Below are 21,245 nucleotides of genomic sequence, written 5' to 3' on the forward strand. Positions count from 1 at the left end.
GCAAGTGGCGGTATGAAGAGTGCTTTCCAGCCTGAACCAAATAATCTACAATCTACTTATAGATTACTCCAGATATCAAAATTTGTGGTTATTAATTGTAATTATCTTGTTATATCATCAAATGGATTAGAGTTTAATTCAAAATTTTTGCATCTGACAGCATAATTTTAAGTGATATTTAGTAACAATATAACTTAGTAAATCGCATTGCGAATAACCCCTTAAATTATTCACCTCTTGTTTGGGTGAATCATTTACAACTCATTTATGCGCCGAAAGTTTCCAATTTCAAATATTGATATTAATATCTGGTATTTTCCAATTTTGGAACCGATTGGCGCATACGCTAACCTTAAAACAATCCATGGAGCTGCTCACTTTTAAATACGTGAACATTCTTCACTTCTTTATACCATCCTTTGATTTAATAAGAAGGTTATAGCGTATAATATCATTCCATTATGCATCGCGTTAATTTTATTCCAAGCTGGGCTTTTAAACGGCCCTTAAGAGACGGTCGTGAATGTGATTTTGACCAGCTTGCCTGAGTGCGAATCCATTTAGCTTATTTAACCGACTTGGCTTAACTGATTTGACCGACTTGGCTGGAATTTGGGACCGCTGGCTATATGGCTATAGTGGTTTATAGTGATTGCGATTGCGATCCTCAAGACCTCGTCGCGTATTCAAATATCAATGGCTAATTTCATTTTTGCGGCCACTTTTGCAACACTCACACTCTCGCGAAATTCCATAACATAATGCTCACGCACACACACACACTATGAAAGATATTACCACATAGTCGATGACGCAGGGCTTTTGCTTTTTCCCAAGAGAGAGAAAGAGCGGGAGAGAGCGCTCGAGCTGCCAACGAAAGTGCTGCTAACGGTACAACTTGCGCTTTCGAGAGACCGAGAGCGCCCGCGCTGCCAGAGAGCGAGAGTGAGCGAGTGTCTGCGATTGAGATCAAGCTTGAGCTTGAGCTGAGCTCAGTTTTTTTTTCATTTTTTTTTTTGGGCCTGCGTTTTTGGAATTGTTAACATATTTTTACAGCTGCTCAAGACGCGCAGTCGCGATTCGTAGACGTGCGTTCATGCCAAGCGGTCGTCGCAGCTCCCCAAAAATATAAATAAAGCTGAAAAGTTAAAATAAGCCGCGCGTGTGTTTTCAACTCCCATCCAAAACAAAAAATAAAAATTGAAGTGCTAACAAAATAAATAGAAAAGAATAATACCGAATTCTAACGGTTCTGCCGAGTGTGTTGATCATCTATTATTTTTTTTTGGTTGTGAAAATGCTGGTGCAAAATATATAAATAATTCCCTGTTAACCCGAATTGGATTTTATTATAGTATTTTTTTTTTTTTTTGTTATCGTGTGAAGTGAAAGTGAAGCAGGCCGGAAAAAAAGAGAAGCAAAGCAAAAGACATCGCAGGAACGTCGTGCCCAGCCAATTTGCATATATAAATCGACTATAGGGCGCAAACGCAACTTAGCGATATGATGCGCAGGACTTTGGTGCTGGCAATGCTGCTCTCGCTGCTGGCAACGCCGCAGGCGGCCATCGACAAGGACGATGGCAAGTTTCCGCCGGGCAGACATAACCTTAGTTCCGCTCCGGACCAGCACAATGTGATTAATCTCAGTCTGCACGGAGATCTTACGGCTGCCACTCTGCCGCCCCATGTTGACCCCAAGCTCAGCTACGACCTGTCCCAAACCCGACGCCTCAGGGACGCCCTCAACGTCTTCGATCTCGCCGTCCTGGCCGCCCAGTGGGGTCAGGTGGAGAGCTCCGGCGGAGTGTCCGCCAACTGCAGTCGGGACATGAGGAGCTATCTAGGCGGGCTCAGCGATGCCAAGATGTGGGCCGTCAAGAGTAAGTTCTACTACTATCTTAATACTCAGCATTATTTTTTACTATTTTTAAGGACATTTTCCTTAAAATAAATGTCAAATTAAAGAGAAGGTTCTATAACCACACAATTCTCCCTTTAAACAAATGAAAATCGAATCTAATCTAACTAAATATTAATGTATAAAAACATACAGTTTATAATAGGAATAACTTGGAATTTACATACTCGTACTAAATTTATTCAAAATTATTCCTTATATTATCTTTTTTGATAAGATACTTCTAGAATGACACATCTGATATATCTGATCTGATATTTCTATTTGTAATTTGATAATTTTAAAAAGAACTAATTGCATTCCATTATAAAAACCAGCAACTTCAATAATCCTAATCTAAAATTGCTGTCCGCAGAAATCAATTAACCAAAGCCAAAAGATTAAAGATTAAAATGAATTTTAGCTTGCGGTTAAACTTAAGTCAATAACAAGTTCTTATTTTCCATTAAAAATTAAAAATTAATATACAAAAATCTTTATTGCGATTAAAAAAGATATGCCAACGAAGGTTTATCTTTTTTTCTGGACGCCAAACGAAAGATTGGATACGTGATGGGATGGCCATTCACTTGGCACCATGTTATCGCAATTTCCACAGACGTTTTCCACATAAAGCTGATCTTGTTGTTCGCGACCCATTCGATTGAAAAATAAAACCACCGATCTGCACTGCCGTGTGTGTGTGAACGTGCCATTCGCCGATTTTGGCGATCGGCGCAGATACTATATGCGCGGGTTTTATAGATATAGACACATTAAAGTCGGCGCATAGACGAATTTGCCCGCGAGCACACAATCTACATAAGTGCACGATACGATGCGAGTGATCGCCAAGGTCGCAATTAGTTCTTGCCACTGCAGCAGCAGCAGCAGCAACTCGCAGCAGCAGCAGTAGCAGCAGCAGCAGCAGCAGCAGCAGCAACTCAATCAAATTTTTGGCCTGATGGGCGTTTGAATTTTTCGCTTGCTGTTTCGCCGAATTTTTTCCGATTCGGGCAAATTGGGTTTTCCAAAATGTTTTTTTTTTTTTGTCTTCTGATTTTTTGGGTATTTTTTTTTTTTTTTTTTTTGTTGGTCATTATGTCAGTGGGGGTATTGAATAACTGAATGGAACGGTTCAATTGCACGACCAGATCAAATTGGATCGACTGGGTAGTATTTGCAGTCGAAAGTGAGACTGGGCGAGATCAAAAGCCTGAATTATGAATACATGTTGTGGGACTTGTTTTATTTTCGGTTTTTCGGCTCTTGGTTTTTCCTTTTTTTGGTTTTATTTTTTTTTTTTGATTTTGATTTTTATTGTTGGTTTTTAGTTGCGACAAGTTGCCGCACCACCCAAAAAGCAATCCTATCGATTCCAGCAACCTGAGACCGACAAAGCACCACTGACCAACTGACTTGGCCAAGCTAAAACCACTCTCCAGATGCTGGTTATGTAATCAATTAACGCAAAGCACAAGAAAAAGAGAAAGAGAGCCACAAAAAAGCAAAAAAAAAAAAGACACACGAAATAAAAGTGTTTGAGTTTCTTTTTTATTATTATTTCACTGGTTGCACCATGGGCCAAAGTGACCGGAAAGTGAGCACATCCATTGAAAAGCGCCTTTTAGCCACGGTTCAAGTTCACGGAGTCTGGGAAAACCCATTTCGAGAGCGAGTCAGATGAATAGCCGTTAAAGAAAATGCATTTTCCGGCCATGCGGAAGTGTTTTCCCTCTCGGTCTGGGCTTTTTACTCTTTCGGGGAGAAAGGCCAAAGCGTTTCGGAAGTTCGTCTTAATTTCCATTTAATTAACGAGCAGTTAAAAATCGCAGTTAACTAACTATCTGCAATACGTGGGGGTTTGTCTTCTGCTAGGCAGGTTATATCTCCGCTATTTATCTGAGAAATATAAATATGTGTTTCCCAGCGAAAGCAATTTTCTTAATTTTTTTTATTTATATTTACCTTTAATGAGGTTTTAACTATTTTTTTTTATTTTTTTTATCTGTATTTTTCCCTTTTTTAACTTTCTTTGCCATTTTAGATGTAAAGTAAAATTAACTTTGTTTCAAAAATCCTTTCCAATCTTTGATTTTTCCCAATCAACCTTCAACTTTTTGCTCCACCGCCTCCAACTCAACATAAAACATCACGAAATTGGGGTTTGGGTTTGGGTTTATTTTATCTTTTTTTTTTGGGAGGCAAAAAGCCGGGACTCTGTAACTGGCATGGCATCTATGTCAATGTCTCCACATGAATTGTGTGTTTTATTGCCACACATGAGCGGAGTCAGGGCCAAAGTTTTTCCTGCTGGCCAGTCAGCCAGCCAACATAGTAAACCGGACTCGAGCTCGAAACTCGGACACTTGGACACTGGCTGGAAATTGTTATTTAAACGCTTCGGACATAATTTCCAGCACAGGTTTCGTATCTGGAGCTCCCAATCCTCGGCCAAGATCAATGGCTAATAAATTGTGGCCGGCGTTACCTTTGTTTTTGCTGTGCTTGCTGTTACTTCTTTTTAATTCACATTTTTCGCTGTTTCGGTGCTTTTCTGTCTATATTTTTCTGTGGCCAATGCAATTGCAAGTGCAATAGTTTGGTGGCAGGTACGCTTGGCTGAACTCGATTGGCAGGTTGAAGGTTGAAATGCACTCGCCGTGACAAAAAAAAATAAAAAAAAAATGCATTTTGGAAGTCAAGTCGAAGGTCCGTTCAGTCTTCGTCGAATCGACGAGCGAAAACGAATTTGTACTTTTTTTGGGCTCTTTGTTGATTTAACTCGCGGACAAATAGTCGGCAAAAGTCTTAGAGGAAGTGTAAATATTGTCTCATCATCATCGTGGAAGGCAATCTTTAAACTTCCTCAAAGATCAAAAAAAAGCTTTCACAATCTTTGTAATACTCATTTTGTTTTTTGCAAATATTCCGAGTAAAAAAGAAACAAATCTCTTTTGTTGTTGCCTGGACAGGAAAATGAGCAAATCGCTGCTGTTTTGACCTCGTATTGCATTTCACCTGTGTGTTCGAGAAACCTGAACCGAAAATGGCCAAAATTGAAACGAAGCCAAGTTAACGAAATAAGCCAACAAGTGATCGAGGTTCGATGGCTTGGTTATGGACTTTGCAGCCTGTTTGGTCATTAGTTGGTCACAATGCACAACGGTTTTTTTAGGCCAATATACTTAGCCGACTTTTCAGTGAAGGAAGGGGTGGGGGTAACAGGCCCAATTACAGCCTTTGTGCGAAATGAAACGTCACGCAACATAATTTCTACGGCTTTCCCGTGTATAAATCCAACGGCTACAGCTGTGTTCAGAAATATAGGTGTCTTGTGAAAATCAAATATGAAACAAATTCATATTATTGTAATCAAGGTAACAAATAATATTGTAAAACATTTATTTTATTTTAATTTAATTTCTTGTATAATAATATTATTTTTTCGCTTGCTCGCTCACTGCTAATAGCTTGCGCATTGCTGTATTTATTTTTGCCTGCAACCCGAAGAAGAAGCAGAAGCTGAAATTGCACAACAAATAAACACGGCAGCAATATCAGCACAGCGGCAACATGCGACAAGTCTCTCCCTCGGTTTCTCCCCGAATAAATCTCAGTGTATCTCTTTTTCTCAGTCTCTCCCTCTCTCTCTCTATATATGTTTATCTCTCACTGTCTACCTATCTCTATCTCTCTCTCTACTGGACACAAGCTTAGCTTATGTAATGTAACTTTAATTTGATTGTTGCAATGCCTTGCAGTTTTTTTTTCGGTTTTCTTCACTTTTTGTTTGGGGTTTTGTTTTTGTTTTCAGCGAAAATGAAATTATGGCCAAGACGACGTTGTTGGCTATTATTGTTCGCAATAACGGTTCATTGGAGTGGAGACATGTATGTAAAATACTTTCAACTTTGACCGCGATTTTGGCCAAGTTTTTCTCTCCCCCCACAAACGAATGACTTAGGCAACAAACTCGTTTTCGGATAATTGTGCGTAATTAAAATCCACGCCACGCATTGCAATTGGCCGCGTCGAAAAAAAGTGGTTGTCGGTCGCGTATCGGGGTCCAAAAGGTCTAGGCCAAATACCGATCGGTTGGCATAAGATAACAACATAGCTGCATCAGAATAATCGACTTCTTTGAAGGTGGAGTGTTAGGATCAGAGATCACTGCAAATTGTGGCCTACTTTTCAGCGCTGCGTTCTAGAAATCAATACAAATCGATTAATGGTATTTAAGTGCTTATTTGGAAATTTATTGCTATAATATATTAAATATATATAATAATAATATAATATAATAATATATAATATAATACAATATATTTCTTTGCTTAGCATTTATTGTACTACTATCATTTTTAAATACTGTAGTTTGAAGTTTATCGAAAGACTTCCATGAATTGCGTGCTAAGTATAGTACTTAAAGATCAGCGTGAGGATGCTTAAACAAAGCCATTACAAGTTCATGTTCATGTTCAAAAAGCGGCATCATAAAGAAGGGCGAATTTAATGCCCGGACCGGGTTAATATTTCACTTAGATGACCGCCGACCAAACGCAATTAACACGCAGACTGTTCGAGGGCAAAGCGAACGCCTAAATGCCACAATTAGGCAACTAACTCCGCGTGGAATTATTACGGCCAGCTTCCAGACACACGTTAATTAGACAGAAATTGCATTCCATCGTGAGACGGCGCTAATTTCGATCATTGCGAATTGTGTCCGTCATGGCGGGACGCTTGCCAAATCCATTTGTAGTTTCAAGTTTAATGCGACACTCGGTCTTGGGCAAATGCAAAAAAATATATATATATAATGAAAAGAAAACAAAGAGGCAAAAAATAGCGAAAAGCTAATCAATCGATTTCTAGTCGAGTTGCTTTTCAACCGAAGGTTGATTATAACCACCCCCCTCAATTCATAACCACCCCCTGGCGGATGAACCACTTTGCCTTTGATCCGTATGCCATAACCATGCAACCCATTTGCATTTGACACTGGCTAAAAGCAAGAAATCATTTCCGTTAGGTAAAAGTCAGTCACAATGCAAACACATAAAATAAAAAATTATATATATACGAAGAAATTGAAAAAAAAAAATAAGGAAAGACAATAGCGACAGGTGATCGCTGGATCGCTCGATCGATCGACGTGCCCGGCATTAATTTTAATTTCCAGCGATTCGGTTATGAAACGGCCGACTGCCATTTGAACGAGCTCTCAATTTGGGGTTATTGACCATAATTGCAATTTTGGGTGGTCGTATCAATTTGATTACAGCGCATTAGGGTTATGCAATTGCAAATGGATGCGGAATAGTGACGAAAGCACAAGCGAGCACTACTCTAGAATTACTTTATGTATATTGCTTAAACCACAATTAAATTTGTAGTACCTTCGTCATTTTTCACAACGTTGTGTGTGTTCCCTTGAACAACCAAATCATCATCTTCGACTATCTGCTAAGATAATAGATAAAGTGTGTGGATAGACGAGCTAATTTAAGATGCGATGAGCTGACAATGCACCGTGACTCGGCACTCTGTGGGCTAATTATTCCACAAAAATTCCAAATTACTAGCCCATCAAATAATCGTTTCGGCAATGACGCTCGTCAACGATTGCCATAAGTGACTCACATTTTGTTGGGCCTTAAAAAAATAGCTAGAAAAAAATTAAAAAAAAAAAAAAAAATGAGAGAAATAACCAATGTGCAGCCCTGAATTTTTGGCCCAAAAACTGGTAACCCGAAACCAGTTTCTCCGGCCATCCGTGGCAAAGAAATGCGCAGAAATAATTGAATTGGTTCGGGGCGATCATCAGCGGTCCATTGCGCAAAATGATGGCATTGCCACGTGTCAGTGACCAAGTCCAAAAATTGAATATCGAAATTCAGAAATCCGAAAATCGGAATACCAGTTAGTCAGGCGAAATAACCAAAGCTGAAGATGCAGCTGACCTTGTGCCGAATCTGTGCCGAGTCCAAAAAAAAAAAAAAACCAAGCAACCAAAAAACCCAAAACCCCAAAAGACAGGCCAACTCTTTGACTCGTCGTCGACTCTTATTTTCATTAATTTTATTTATTTTTTTTTTCTTTCAACTCTCACTTTCGTCTGGCTACTTCTTCGCTTCTTCAGCGATGTGGGCGTCGAAAGACCCCAAAGGGGAGGTCTTTGATAAGATTTGTGTGTGTGTGTGTGTGTGTGGAGCCAGAGCCCCCGGCTGCACAACATTGACATTGAAATTGAAGTGGGTAAAAAGAAAGAAAGACTTTGAGTGTGGGCCAACGAGACGTGAATACGATTACGAACACTCATACTCATACCCATACTCATACGCATACTCAGACTCCTACGGTACGTAATGCGTATCCATAGCCTCAGGTGGCAAGTAGGAAGTAATCGCTCCATCTTATTCGTCATTTGGCCAACTATCTGAGCCACTCGAGGGATCTCAAGCTCCGCTGGCCAAACTTTGCGCATCTTCGAGCATAAAATTGCCAAGCGAGTCGCGTTTTATTATGTGACTCAATTAGGCAACGGAGGGTGTAATTATTACATAGCAGAAAAGTGGGGAAAAAATGCTACAAGTAATTATGAATCATGAACTGACTAACGACGAGGAATGCTATTCGACGCAAGAAATGCAATCGTTGAGTGTTATTAACTATAGGTATACTTAAGTTTAAATATATAGATTAGCTATTATATCATTCTGAATCAAAGCTTACTTACAAATTCAAAAAAGATCTTGTCTTTCATATAATATTATTATGATATTTGGCAAAGTTAAGTTAAAGATCTAACAATTTTGAGAACAATTAGCTAACAACATCATTATGGACAGCATTATTTTAGCCCGAAATGTGGCAACTAATGTATCCTCGAGATGCGATCTAGTAGACACACCTCAGCTATAAGCACACAGAACGCTTCACCCAAGTTCAAAGACTTTGAGTTGCGTGTTAAATGACAGGAAATTTATTTGGCCAAGACAAACGAGCGGATCTTAAATCCACAACACACGCCTCTAATGTCCCCACATTAACAGGAATTTCGACTTGGCTCTGCCGTTCTAATGACAAAGCCAAACATTAGTACGCAATTGCCAAATTTAGTTGGCCGAAACGATTGTTTGAACTCACAGATACGAACCTTAGACACAATCAATTAGAAGCAAGTACAATTTGGACATTTAAAAAAGATGCGCCAAAAGGCTAATTTATAGGCAATTAGAAAATGAAGAAAAAACATTTAAAATTCAGATGGATTTATACTTTTTGGGCGTTTCGAGAGCCAGCCCATTCATAAATCTTGCAGGCAATCAGCGTGGTGGCCAAAAGTAAATTGCTAAGCGATAAAAAATAGTAAACAAATATTTTTTATGGCTTGCAATGGTCACTGCTTTTGGTTCTTGTGACGCGGATCGTTTAATAAATTAATACTTAATTGAACTGTTAGCATTTGAGGCGCGTTGCACTTTTTTGTATTTTTGTTTTTATTAATTTCGCCAGCTTTGACTTTGCGCCGTTTCGCAACTGTTCGGAAAGTGGATAGGCAAAAAAAAAAAAAAATAAAAATTATATTATAAAAATAGCAAAAGGCGAAACGACAAAGGTATCTGTATAATGGCAACTATTTGACGGGCAGAGCACATTATTTATTGCCATTATATTTATACAATCGTTTCATCAATCAAATGGATTTCAACAGCTTTGTCGCCGGGTTTTGGCCTGGCTTTTCGTGCCACGCCCTCATTGTTTTTTTTTTTTTTTTCGCCACTCATTATGGTCGACTGCAATCGGCGATTTGGTGTGTTAACACATTTGCCTACCCCGCCTTTGTCCTTACCTTCGCTTGAGCACACATGTATCTTAATCTTCTTGCAAATATTTTCGTGCGATTCAAGTGCACAGTTTTGATCTTGGCCAGAAATTGTAAACAGCCTCCGTAATTGGATAATTTAATGAGCTTTGGGTATTATATTTTCGGCTCTAACATATATTTATTTTTTTAGTAATTCCTGTGTGGGGGCTTCAACGAAACTCATTTGAGAAACTTAGTATAATTAGTATCCAGCTTGATATGTTTTACAATAAAACATTGATGCAACTGTAGGTAATCAAGAGTGAGTAAATGCAGCTCAAGCAAAAGTATCTTGTACTTGTGTCGAGTATCTTTTGCTGTACTGAAAATTGGACGCACTTTAAGGTGCGGCTGGTGTCGTGAGTATCGATTTCCCTACCTGCTGGACCGCTTTCCCCCGACCTATATATACCATATATCATATATATACGCACGATCACGATCACGATCACATGCTGAACGACCTTCCGAATCGCCGGACAAGAATACACGATCCGATATCTGTTTTGGATCTGCTTCGGCATCGACTTTCGGTAGCCGCTACCAAGTTCATCTGACTTGGGGATTGGGTGAGCATTGGTGGTCGGTCGGACATGTCACCTTGATAGCCCCATTGTCAGTCCCATCTGTTGATCTTGTTTGGGTTCGACATCAGCTTTAGCTTCAGCTTCAGCTTCCATTTACCATTTACCGAGAGCGTTAAACGCGTGAATGACACGTTCAATTGAAGAAGTACATATGTATATATCACATCACTGTGTTTATATGCCGACCCATTTGCCATGTACTGTCGTATCGATGGAGGTATTGTGATGAAATGCTTACTACCAGCCAATCAAATGACCTCAATCGCTAAATTAAATTGAAAACATGTTTAAACATTACCAGCAGATATCGGATGGAGGGTGTGTTTTTGGATGCGAGTAGGTTTCGTATCAAAGTGCAATTTCATGGAACAGAGAGTTGGATTTTTCTTAAACATATTGTTTTACTAAATTCAACAAGCAGTTAGGCTAAGCAAATGAAAATCGTTTTCCTTCCGCGTTTATTCACCGCCAATGAAATGGATAAACACTTCTGATTTCGGCACATGCAAATGCTGGCAAACATTTCCGTTTCATTGGCTCCTCATGGTCATGGCCGGGTCTTGTGTAACCCAGAGATCACCAGAGATCAGTTCCTGCTTTTGGCCAAGCCATCGGGGAAGTGGAAGTGGCTGCTAAACACTGGATGGTGGATGGCGGCTAATGGATAATGGATGCTCACGTAAGAGTTGCCATTTTCCCCGTGTCACCACGCCAGCCGAACAAAAGACCATTGCATGACTTAAGTTGCCATTTTCAAAGTAGCGATAAAAAAATAAAAAAAAAAAACACAAAACAAAAAAAAAACTGGTTGGACCCACAGTCCCAGTTCCAGTCGCCGTCTCAAGTCCCCGATCTGTTTGGCAACTGGTTGCAAGAAAACGAAAACAAAATAGCATAGCAGCCTCAACTTCGTGCAAATAAATCAGCAGTTGGGCAAGGATTTTCTTGTATCTGAATCTGAGTCTGAATCCACTACAGCCTTTAAGTTGAACTGATTTATTTACCAATTAATTGGCATTTAATTGATATGGAAAAGGTAGTCAACAATTGGATATATGACTTAAATGCAGTGAAAGATTGATCGTTCTTTGCACATTAAACAAAACAACTCGTGTTAGTTTTTCTTCGTAATAATATATATATAATATTAAACAAGTTAAAGCTTTATAGGGAATCTCTTTGGTCGCCCAGTCGACTAGTCATCATCAAGATGATGGCGGCATTTTAAAGTTGGCAGCTTGACGGCTGCGCTGCAATTTCATAATGGCCAGTTTTATGTTTTTTATATATATATATATATATATACTCACACTGTGTATGTTGCATTTCGAACGCTTCTGATGCCCTTTCCTTCCATTCCGTTCCATTTGCTGCCCTTCTCTTCTCATCCTTTTTCGTCGCTTGGCGCAGTGGACGATGCTTCCGGTCACTATACATCCGGTTTCTTCTACGGCAACAACTACTGGATGGGTTCGTTGGCCCTGTGCGATGCCATTGACGACGGCCAGATCGTTGCTCCCGGCAAGGACAACAGCTCCTCGGTCGCATCCTCACCAGAAAGCGAGACGAAGAACAGCGGTCTGCCCTTCGCCGCCGCTCACACCCAAGGATACAGCAGTGTCTACAACGCCCCGCCGCCCTTCGTTCCCGGATTCTATGTGATCAAGATGCAGCTCAACGAGACGCTACCCACCCAAGTGGTAAGAAAGTCACGAGAAAACCACATAAGCCCACACACTTGCAACTTTCAACTTTTGTGAATAATAGTTTAAGAATTTAAAGAAATAACCTAATGTTGTTGCCTTTCTGTTTACCCAGCTGCGCACCATTTACGTGGGCATGTGCCTGCCCTCCAGCTGCTCCATTGCGGACATCGGCCAGATGAGCTCCAGGGCCCATGTGGAGCTACCATCGCGGGATCTGCGTGTCCTGGACATCCGTGTGCCCACCGACAAGGAGTTCAACATCTGGGCGGACAAGACCTTCTGCCTGCTGATGTAAGTGGCTGGGATCGCAACCCAAGTAGCAGCAATCAAAAGATCACTTTCAAAAATGCCCGAGTCCAAACACTAAACAATTGAACAAACACAATGCGCAGCTTTTGGGCAGTTGGCTTTGGGCATTAGCGTCCAGTCAGTGGTTGAGTCAGTCGATTTGTGTGAAATTTCGTTTCCCCCCAAATCGAATTATAATAAAAAGCGAAACTCCATTTGTTAACATAAAATATTAGCGGGTAATATGATTATATGCTTGCCCATGCCGGTGGAAACTGCACAGAGAATAATTTCCTACATACACCTTTTTTCTATATAAACATGGAATTTCAACTGCTATTATATTAAATATATTAAACAAATTATAAAACATTGTTATAACAATATATTATCTGATTATCTGATTTTCAGCGTGGTATCTAGCATTGTGTTGGGCTTGATTTGCTGCGGCACCCTCTTCGAGATTTACCTGAGGCGCAAACTGAAGGAGGCACTGCGTCGCCAGGACAAGGAGATGATGAACAACAGCGAGACGAGCTCGGGAATTGGGTGCGCCTCGTCCGATTACAGTGACACGATGACCGCCCACGATGATCCGCTCAAGCAATCGGATCACTCGCAGTCCTCGAATTCGCTGAAGCAATTGGATGCTTTGGTGCTGAATTTGCCACCGAACGATAATGACAGCGGCAATGGACACCACCACGATCACGATGCGGAACATGATCACCACGATCATCATCGCAGCGGGAGCAACAATAGCAACTCGGATGAGCACTTGGAGGGGCATCTGCACGAGCCGGAAAAGTTGAGCATCTACTCGGAGCTGCTGCTCTCCTTCTCGGCGATAACGAACTTCAATGCGATCTGCGATCGGAATGTGGGTGCGGATACCATTCCGTGCATCCATGGACTGCGAGCCTTCAGCATGGCCTGGGTCATCCTCGGCCACACGTGCATCGTGGTCTTCAAGTACTCCGATAACATGGAAATGCGCAAGGAGGTGGAGCAGAACTTCTTCTTCCAGGCCATCACCAATGGGCCGTTTAGCGTGGACACCTTCTTCTTCATCAGTGGCTTCCTCATCTCGTACATTTACTTCCGCACGAATGCCAAGGGCAAGCTGAACAAGTTGAGCAAGGGAGCCAATGAGTTCACCGCTGGAACCGCGCACTTTTTCGGCCTGGTCGCCTATCGGTTCATGCGTCTCACCGCCCCCTATCTGTTCGTCCTGGGCGTTGTCCAGGTGACCATGAAGTACCTGGCCACTTACTCGATCTTTGACCCCCCCACCATGGATCACATCACCTGCCCGGATTACTGGTGGCGCAACATTCTCTACATCAACACCCTGTTCCCTGTGGATGAGATGGTGAGTGTTATTCAAGGAGATGCATCACTCATGCGCCGCGTGGGCTTCTGTTTGTGAATAACAATTACTAACGCCACAAGTATAATATAAAATTCCTCCTCATTCCTCTAAATCCGCAGTGCATGCTCTGGAGTTGGTATTTGGCGAATGACACGCAGTTCTATATGATCGGTGCCATCATCCTGATCGTGGGCGTGCGTCACTTCAAGCTGTCGGCGATCACGACGCTGGTGTTCCTGGTGCTGTCGTGGATCACCACGGCGGTGATTGCGTTCACCAACAATCATCGACCAAACACGGACGATCCGCTGGCCCTGTTCGACAAGATCTACGACAAGCCATGGACCCGCCTGGGTCCCTATCTGATCGGCATGGCCGTGGGCTGGATTCTGTTCAGGACCAACTGCAAGATCCGACTGCCCAAGCTGACAGTGGCTACCGCCTGGACCCTGGCCATGCTCAATCTGTTCGTCCTGGTCTTCGGGCTGTACAAGGCCGACCTGTCACAGTTCACCGCCGCCGCCTACAGCTCGCTCAGCCACTCGGCCTGGGCGCTGTCACTGGCCTGGATCACCATTGCCTGCTCCACGGGCTACGGCGGCTACATCAACTCGCTGCTCTCGGCGCCCTGCCTCTATCCCTTCTCCCGCGTCACCTACTGCGCCTACCTGGTCCACCCGATCGTCATCCGCTCCATGGCGCTCAACTCGGACGCGCCGCTTCACCTGGGCGGTGATCTGATGGTGAGTTGGAAGATGCAGCTGCTGTAGAATCGCTATCTCAGGAAACAAAGTCTATTTAATTGGTTCTACAACAAAATGGTTTATCATAACTTTATTTATTTATTGCTTATTCCAGGTTGTCATGTTCTTCGGTCTGACGGTGGCCTCCTACTTCCTGTCCTTCGTGGTGTCGATGTCCTTCGAGGCGCCCGTCGTCACAATGCTGAAGATCCTGTCGCCTAGTCGAAAGAAACGCCTCGCCTAAGTCCTGAACCCGCTCCGCCCACTTCCGATTATTTATACCCTCCATTTTGTCATGTTATCTATTTCTTGTCTATCAAACAATGCCCACATATTTATAGCATCGACTCATCTGCACCTTCGACTCTTTCGGATCATTATCCATACATGTACTTACCACTCTGCACCACATTTTTCACTCACAATGTGTTCCAGTTAAAAAGAGTAAAACAAAAGTAAAAAAAAAAAAAAACAAACAAACAAATCAAAATCGAGGAAAACATGACTTGAAGCGTGCAACCTATTCAACCTATTTTTGTCATATTTTTGTTTCATAATGTGTACATTTTAGTCCTTTAATTTATTCCAAAGGTTTGGAAATTTTGCGCGTGACGAAGAGAGAGTTATACATAGTACTTTATAGTTATAATTATATAAAACTCTAGTACCTAATTTTATAAAATCATGTTGTATATACTATATGCTGTATATTGTTATACATAAACCTTTAAATAAAAACTGCTACCAAATACAATGTCCCAGGGTTTAATATTTATTCCCACGATCATATATCGGATCGACAAAAATAAGTATAATCGTTGTAAGGTACTTTGGAGGTGTTCGCTTTCCGGAGATCCCCTTACCCTGGTAACACGTTGCATTCGCTTTTGTATCGTGGTCGTTCTTCTTGGATTTGCTTTATTTGGCGTGCTTGGTCTCATGGTCCTTAAGAGAAGAGCTTCCTTTGAAGAAGGAGCTTCCTTCTTCAGGTCTCGAAGTATGTACGAGCCTATGGCGCCTAAGACTGCGGATTTGTGCGAAGGACTTGGAGCATTGCAAGCATTTGTGAGGTCTTTCACTAGCATGGACCCACATGTGACACTTAAGGTGGGCAGGTAACATGAAAGACTTGGGGCATATGTCACATTTATATGGTCCACTCTTCAGCGGCTTAGGAACCCTAACCTTTTTTGCTTTGCCAGTCTTGCTCACATTGCCACCATCCCCGTTGGAGTTTGAGTTGGGGCACAGAATTTCTACGTCGTCCGCCAGTGGATCGTTCGTCAAGTCAATTGTGCCCAACATTAACTGACCGACATCGATTGTCTCCTCCATCTGTGGAATATTGGACTGATTCGATCCTTCTTCCTCGAAATTCAACTCACTCACCACTATCTCTTCTACCTGCACGTTGTCCATTTCGTAAGCCCTCTGCGCATCCCGAGCACAAGACTGGCAAATGGTCTTGGGATAGGTATCCTTTGGTAGAACCGGAGTGCCGCGCCACAGGGAAATCATGGTGGCTAGGGAAACGCCGGGTAGCGGCATCGTTTCGAAGACGCTTAGCATGTTCTCCATCTCCCTCATGCAGACACGGCACATTCCGGAATCCATTGCTTTTCGTTAGTTAATTTAATTTTTTGACGTTTCAAATTGAGATGGGTAATAAGATAGTTTGGGAAATGTATCAAACCGGCCGTTAGGTCAAAAAACCGATAGCTATTGAAGCTTGCGATCATCGATGCGGCCTACACTATCGATAGCTGCTTTCGATGTTTTGCCGGCTCTAGTGCAGAAAATTGGAAAATCTCTATTTTGTTTCCACAACTTTGGCTTGTAAACAGCGACCACCCCCCTTCGACAATACACCTATACAACGCCAACCAACGCACCAACGAGAAAACCGTGTGAGAAGGGGAGGACCAGGCCCTGCCCTCGATCTCCACGCTGCTGGGCTTACCATTTCTGGCGTACATTGGCCACTCCATCTACCAGATTTTGCAGCTCGTGCTACACATCGTTCCTGGCGGACCGGCCACGCCTCTAACTGGCATTGTTTTCGTCCCTCAGCAGGAGTCCCATTGCCACCGGGGTGCGGGATCTGTACAAGGCCAAGCCGAGCACGACTTCGAAGTGGATGTGCCGCTGAGGACGCGCCGGAATCTTCATGTGGTCTTGGCCTTGGAGGGTGAGCCACTGGAATGGCGCAGCCTGCGCAGTGGTGGACCCACCGTTGTCCATACGATGAGTCTCACGGATTACATGGTGCCGCGGGCGGAGGCCTTCAAACTGCTTGGAGATTCCGAGAAAGGTGCAGAAGGCGATGTCCAGGAGAAAGAAAAGAAGAAAGCCTCCACCACTGGACGTCCCAGCACCCACATCCGATCGAATATTTACGTTACCCTACTCTCTGATCTCTTTTCCGTTTCGCAAGCGGATGTCCCACCTTAAATGGCCCCGTTGATACGTGTCAATCGCAATCAACAAATCTTGCCCATCCTGCAGACTGATACATTTAATACGCGGCTAAAGGATCTAGTGCCCGTCACCCGCAATCCACTACAAGCCCGTGGGCGTGGGCAAGCTCCGGCTAATGCTGCTCATGGAACACGCCACCCAGGCGCTGCTCACCATTGGATTTGCCACCAAGGAAACGATTTGAAGGGCATCTTCTCGGACACCAATGTGTACCTTCTGTGTGGCACCATCTTTATGTCCAGTATCCATGTGAGTAAAGATTGAAAAACCCTTGTGAAAATAAAGATTTCGACAGGTCATAATCTCAGAAACGTATGACTCGCCAAAAAATTGCAATATACGTTCATATGCTCCAGTCCTATAACTAATTTATGTTTCCCTTTTCCCGCAGATGCTCTTTGACTTTTTAAGCTTTAGGAACGACGTGGCTATCATAACATATCTTATTTATTGTTTATTCCAGGTTGTCATGTTCTTCGGTCTGCCGGTGGCGCCCGTCGTCATAATGCTGAAGATCCTGTCGCCTAGTCGAAAGAAACGCCTCGCCTAAGTCCTGAGCCCGGATCCGCCCATTTCCGATTATTTATACCCTCCATTTTGTAATGTTATGTATATATTTTTTGTGTAATTTTATGAAATCATGTTGTATATACTATATGCTGTATATTGTTATACATAAACCTTTAAATAAAAACTGCTTCCAAATACAATGTCCCAGTGCTTAATATTTATTTCAACGGTCATATATCGGATCGACAAAAAATGAGTATAATCGTTGTAAGGTACTTAGGAGGTAGGTGTTCGCTTTCCGAAGATCCCCTTACTTTGGTAACACGTTGCATTCGTCTTTTGCATCCTGGTCGTTCTTCTTGAATTTGCTTTATTTGGCGTGCTTGGTCTCATGGTCCTTAAGGGAAGAGTTTCTTTTGAAGAGCTTGGGGCATTGGGAACACTTGTAGAGTCCTTCTTCACGTCTCGAAGTATGTACGAGCGCATGGCGCCTAAGACTGGAGAGTAGCGCGTAGGACTTGGAGCATTGTAAGCATTTGTGAGGTTTTTCACTCGCATGGACCCACATGTGACACTTAAGGTGCGCAGGTAACATGAAATACTTCGGGCAGCTGTCACATTTATATGGTCCACTATTTAGCGGCTTAGGAACCTTTGAAACCTTAGGAACCACATTGCCACCATCCCCGTTGGAGTTTGAGTTGGGGCATAGATTTTCCAAGTTGTCAAGTGGCTCGTTCGTCAAGTCAATTGTCTCCAACTCCTCCTCAATCAGTTGAATATCGGACTGATTCGAATCTTCATCCTCACAATTTACCATCATCTCCTTCTCCTTTTTCACCTGCACGTTGTCCATCTCGTAAGAACTCTGCGCATCCCGCGCACAAGACTGGCAAATGGTCTTGGGATAGGTATCCTTTGGTAGAACCGGGGTGCCGCACCACTGGGAAATAATGGTGGCTAGGGAAACGCCGGGTAGCGGCATCGTTTCGAAGACGCATAGCATGTTCTCCTTCTCCCTCATACAGACACGGCACATTCCGGAATCCATTGCTTTACGTTAGTTAATTTAATTTTTTGACGTATCGAATTAAGATGGGAAACAATGTAGTTTGAAAACACGTGCTGGGAAATGTATTGGAGCGTCCGTTAGGGCAAAAAACCGATAGCTATTGAAGCTTGCGATCATCGATGCGGCCTACACTATCGATAGCTGCTTTCGATGTTTTGCCGGCTCTAGTGCAGAAAATCGGAAAATCTCTATTTTGTTTCCACAACTTTGGCTTGTAACCACCGACCACCGCCCTCCATTAATATACCAATACAACGCCGACCAACGCAGAAAACCGTGAGAGGAGGACATGGCGCTGCCCTCGATCTCCACGCTGCTAGGTGTGGCATTTCTGGCGTACATCGGCCACTCCATCTACCAGATGTCGCAGCTCTTCACTACTCTGCAATGCAGCGGTGTGCCGTGCTACACATCATTCCTGGCGGACCGGCCACGTCTCCAACTGGCATTGTTTTCTTCCCTCAGCAGGAGTCCCATTGCCACCGAGGTGAGGGATCTGTACAAGGCCAAGCGGTTCGACTATGATCAGAACTTCCAGCACGACTTCGAAGTGGATGTGCCGCTGAGGACGCGCCGGAATGGCTCCCTGCATCTTCATGTGGTCTTGGCCTTGGAGGGTGAGCCACTGGAATGGCGCAGCCTGCGCAGAGATGGACCCACCGTTGTCCATACGATGAGTCTCACGGATTACATGGTGCCGCGGGCGGAGGCCTTCAAACTGCTTGGAGATTCTGAGAAAGGTGCAGAAGGCGATGTCCAGGAGAAAGAAAAGAAGAAATCCTCCACCACTGGACGTCCCAGCACCCACATCCGATCGAATATTTACGTCACCCTGCTCACTGATCTCTTTTCCGTTTCGCAAGCGGATGTCCCACCTGAAATGGCCCCGTTGATACGTGTCAATCGCAATCAACAAATCTTGCCCATCCTGCAGACTGATACATTTAATACGCGGCTAAAGGATCTAGTGCCCGTCACCCGCAATACCACCGAATTCACATTCAGCTTCCACTACAAGCCCGTGGGCGTGGGCAAGCTCCGGCTAATGCTGCTCATGGAACACGCCACCCAGGCGCTGCTCACCATTGGATTTGCGACCAAGGACATTGACGAGGTGAAGGGCATCTTCTCGGACACCAATGTGTACCTTCTGTGTGGCACCATCTTTGTGTCCAGTATCCATGTAAGTAAAGATTGAAAAATCCTTGTGAAAATAAAGATTTCGACTGGTCATAATCTCAGAAACGTATGACTCGCTAAAAAATTGCAATATACGTTCATATGCTCCAGTCCTATAACTAATTTATGTTTCTCTTTTCCCGCAGATGCTCTTCGACTTTTTATGCTTTAAGAACGAGGTGACTTTTTGGCGCAAAAAGCAATCGTACGAGGGGCTATCAAGCCGCACCACAATGTGGCGAGCGTTTTCGCAGATCGTAATCTTTTTTTATTTGCTAGATGAGAATACCTCGTATCTGGTTCTTGTGTCAGTAGGCCTGGGCACGCTCATTGAGCTGTGGAAGTGCAAGAAAATCCTGCGTCTGGAGCTTAGCTTCAGTGGCCTGGTTCGTCGCAAGCTGGAGCAAGTTGACCTGCGGAATGGTAACCAAGCTGGCGTGCAGTCAGGTCAGCTGGCGGAGGAGCAGAAGACTGATCAGTTCGACAGACAGGGCATGCGATATCTGAGCTATCTGCTGTATCCGCTTTGCATATGCGGAGCGGTCTATTCGCTCCTCTACCAGCCACATCGCTCCTGGTACTCATGGACACTAAACTCGTTGGTGAACGGAGTTTACGCCTTCGGTTTCCTGTTCATGTTGCCGCAACTGTTTGTAAACTATAAGCTGAAGTCTGTGGCCGCATTGCCGTGGCGCGCATTTATGTATAAAGCATTTAATACCTTCATCGACGACTTTTTCGCCTTCATCATCACCATGCCCACGGCCCATCGGGTGGCCTGTCTGCGCGATGATATTGTGTTTATTATCTACCTGTATCAGCGCTGGCTATATCCGGTTGACAAAAGTCGGCTGGACACGGGTCTGTCCATTAGCGAGACCCCGGATACGACCAACAGCTCATCCGCTTCCATTGCTGTCAATCGCAAAAAGCGAAATTGATCCTATATCAGCAAAAGGAGTAAAGGCTGCACATTCCGCCTATAGCTTGAGGTCTAGCCCGAGTCGTAGTAATCCGAGTCCGTCTTTAGTTTAGTAGTGATATTAATCCTGTGTTGTAGTCTAAACTGTTTTAAGCTTGTGCGTTAATCGTTAAGTTAAAAGGCAGAAGCATCAACTGCGTACTATACAATTTTAAATCAACAGCACCATAAGATTGCAGAACTATGGAATTTACTAAAACACATAATTTTAAAGTATAAATTATGAAATATTTTGAAATGACTCAAACGCTGGCCTTTCACATTGTTAGATTGGTCAGCTAAAAGGCCAAGTGGTACACTTTACAATAATATATCCAAATATAGATCAAAACGTATTTTAGAAACAATCAGTTAACATGAAATCGTAAAGGATCGTAAAGCTACAAGTGATTCTAAAATCTCAATTAACCAACACAAAATGCATTTTCTAAAATTTAAAGGGAACCCAAAAGCATCAGAAGGCTGCCAAATATATATAAAGTCAACTGAAATCACTCGTAATAAAAATAAAACTTTAGTGTTTCTAAAAGTGAACCGAATCAAATTTTATAGATAG

The 21,245-nt window shown here is 43.0% G+C and overlaps 4 protein-coding genes across 4 annotated transcripts; 2 read left to right on the forward strand and 2 right to left on the reverse strand.

Moving 5' to 3' along the window:
- The first annotated feature begins 1,035 nt into the window (after positions 1–1,035).
- LOC6725825 lies at positions 1,036–14,940 on the forward strand. The gene is made up of 6 exons (XM_016173817.3): positions 1,036–1,882; positions 11,770–12,059; positions 12,178–12,356; positions 12,765–13,725; positions 13,845–14,468; positions 14,584–14,940. The coding sequence occupies exons 1-6, from the start codon at positions 1,504–1,506 to the stop codon at positions 14,710–14,712; spliced, it is 2,562 nt and encodes an 853-aa protein (XP_016039149.1). The 5' UTR covers positions 1,036–1,503; the 3' UTR covers positions 14,713–14,940.
- A 301-nt stretch (positions 14,941–15,241) lies between these two features.
- LOC6725826 (zinc finger protein 250) lies at positions 15,242–16,389 on the reverse strand. The gene is made up of 2 exons (XM_016172641.3): positions 15,858–16,389; positions 15,242–15,803 (listed from the first exon to the last, which is right to left on the reverse strand). The coding sequence occupies exons 1-2, from the start codon at positions 16,080–16,082 to the stop codon at positions 15,387–15,389; spliced, it is 642 nt and encodes a 213-aa protein (XP_016039150.1). The 5' UTR covers positions 16,083–16,389; the 3' UTR covers positions 15,242–15,386.
- Positions 16,390–17,651: 1,262 nt separating this feature from the next.
- On the reverse strand, positions 17,652–18,641 carry LOC27206349 (zinc finger protein 254). Its single transcript, XM_016172640.3, has one exon. It carries the CDS (start codon positions 18,505–18,507, stop codon positions 17,827–17,829), a length of 681 nt encoding a protein of 226 aa, XP_016039152.1. The 5' UTR covers positions 18,508–18,641; the 3' UTR covers positions 17,652–17,826.
- A 32-nt stretch (positions 18,642–18,673) lies between these two features.
- On the forward strand, positions 18,674–21,233 carry LOC6725830 (cleft lip and palate transmembrane protein 1-like protein). The gene is made up of 2 exons (XM_002106790.4): positions 18,674–19,711; positions 19,854–21,233. Exons 1-2 carry the CDS (start codon positions 18,818–18,820, stop codon positions 20,646–20,648), a joined length of 1,689 nt encoding a protein of 562 aa, XP_002106826.2. The 5' UTR covers positions 18,674–18,817; the 3' UTR covers positions 20,649–21,233.
- The last annotated feature ends 12 nt before the right edge of the window (positions 21,234–21,245 follow it).

The sequence above is a fragment of the Drosophila simulans genome, chromosome X (assembly GCF_016746395.2).
Source record: "Drosophila simulans strain w501 chromosome X, Prin_Dsim_3.1, whole genome shotgun sequence".
In the NCBI taxonomy this organism is placed as follows: domain Eukaryota; kingdom Metazoa; phylum Arthropoda; class Insecta; order Diptera; family Drosophilidae; genus Drosophila; species Drosophila simulans.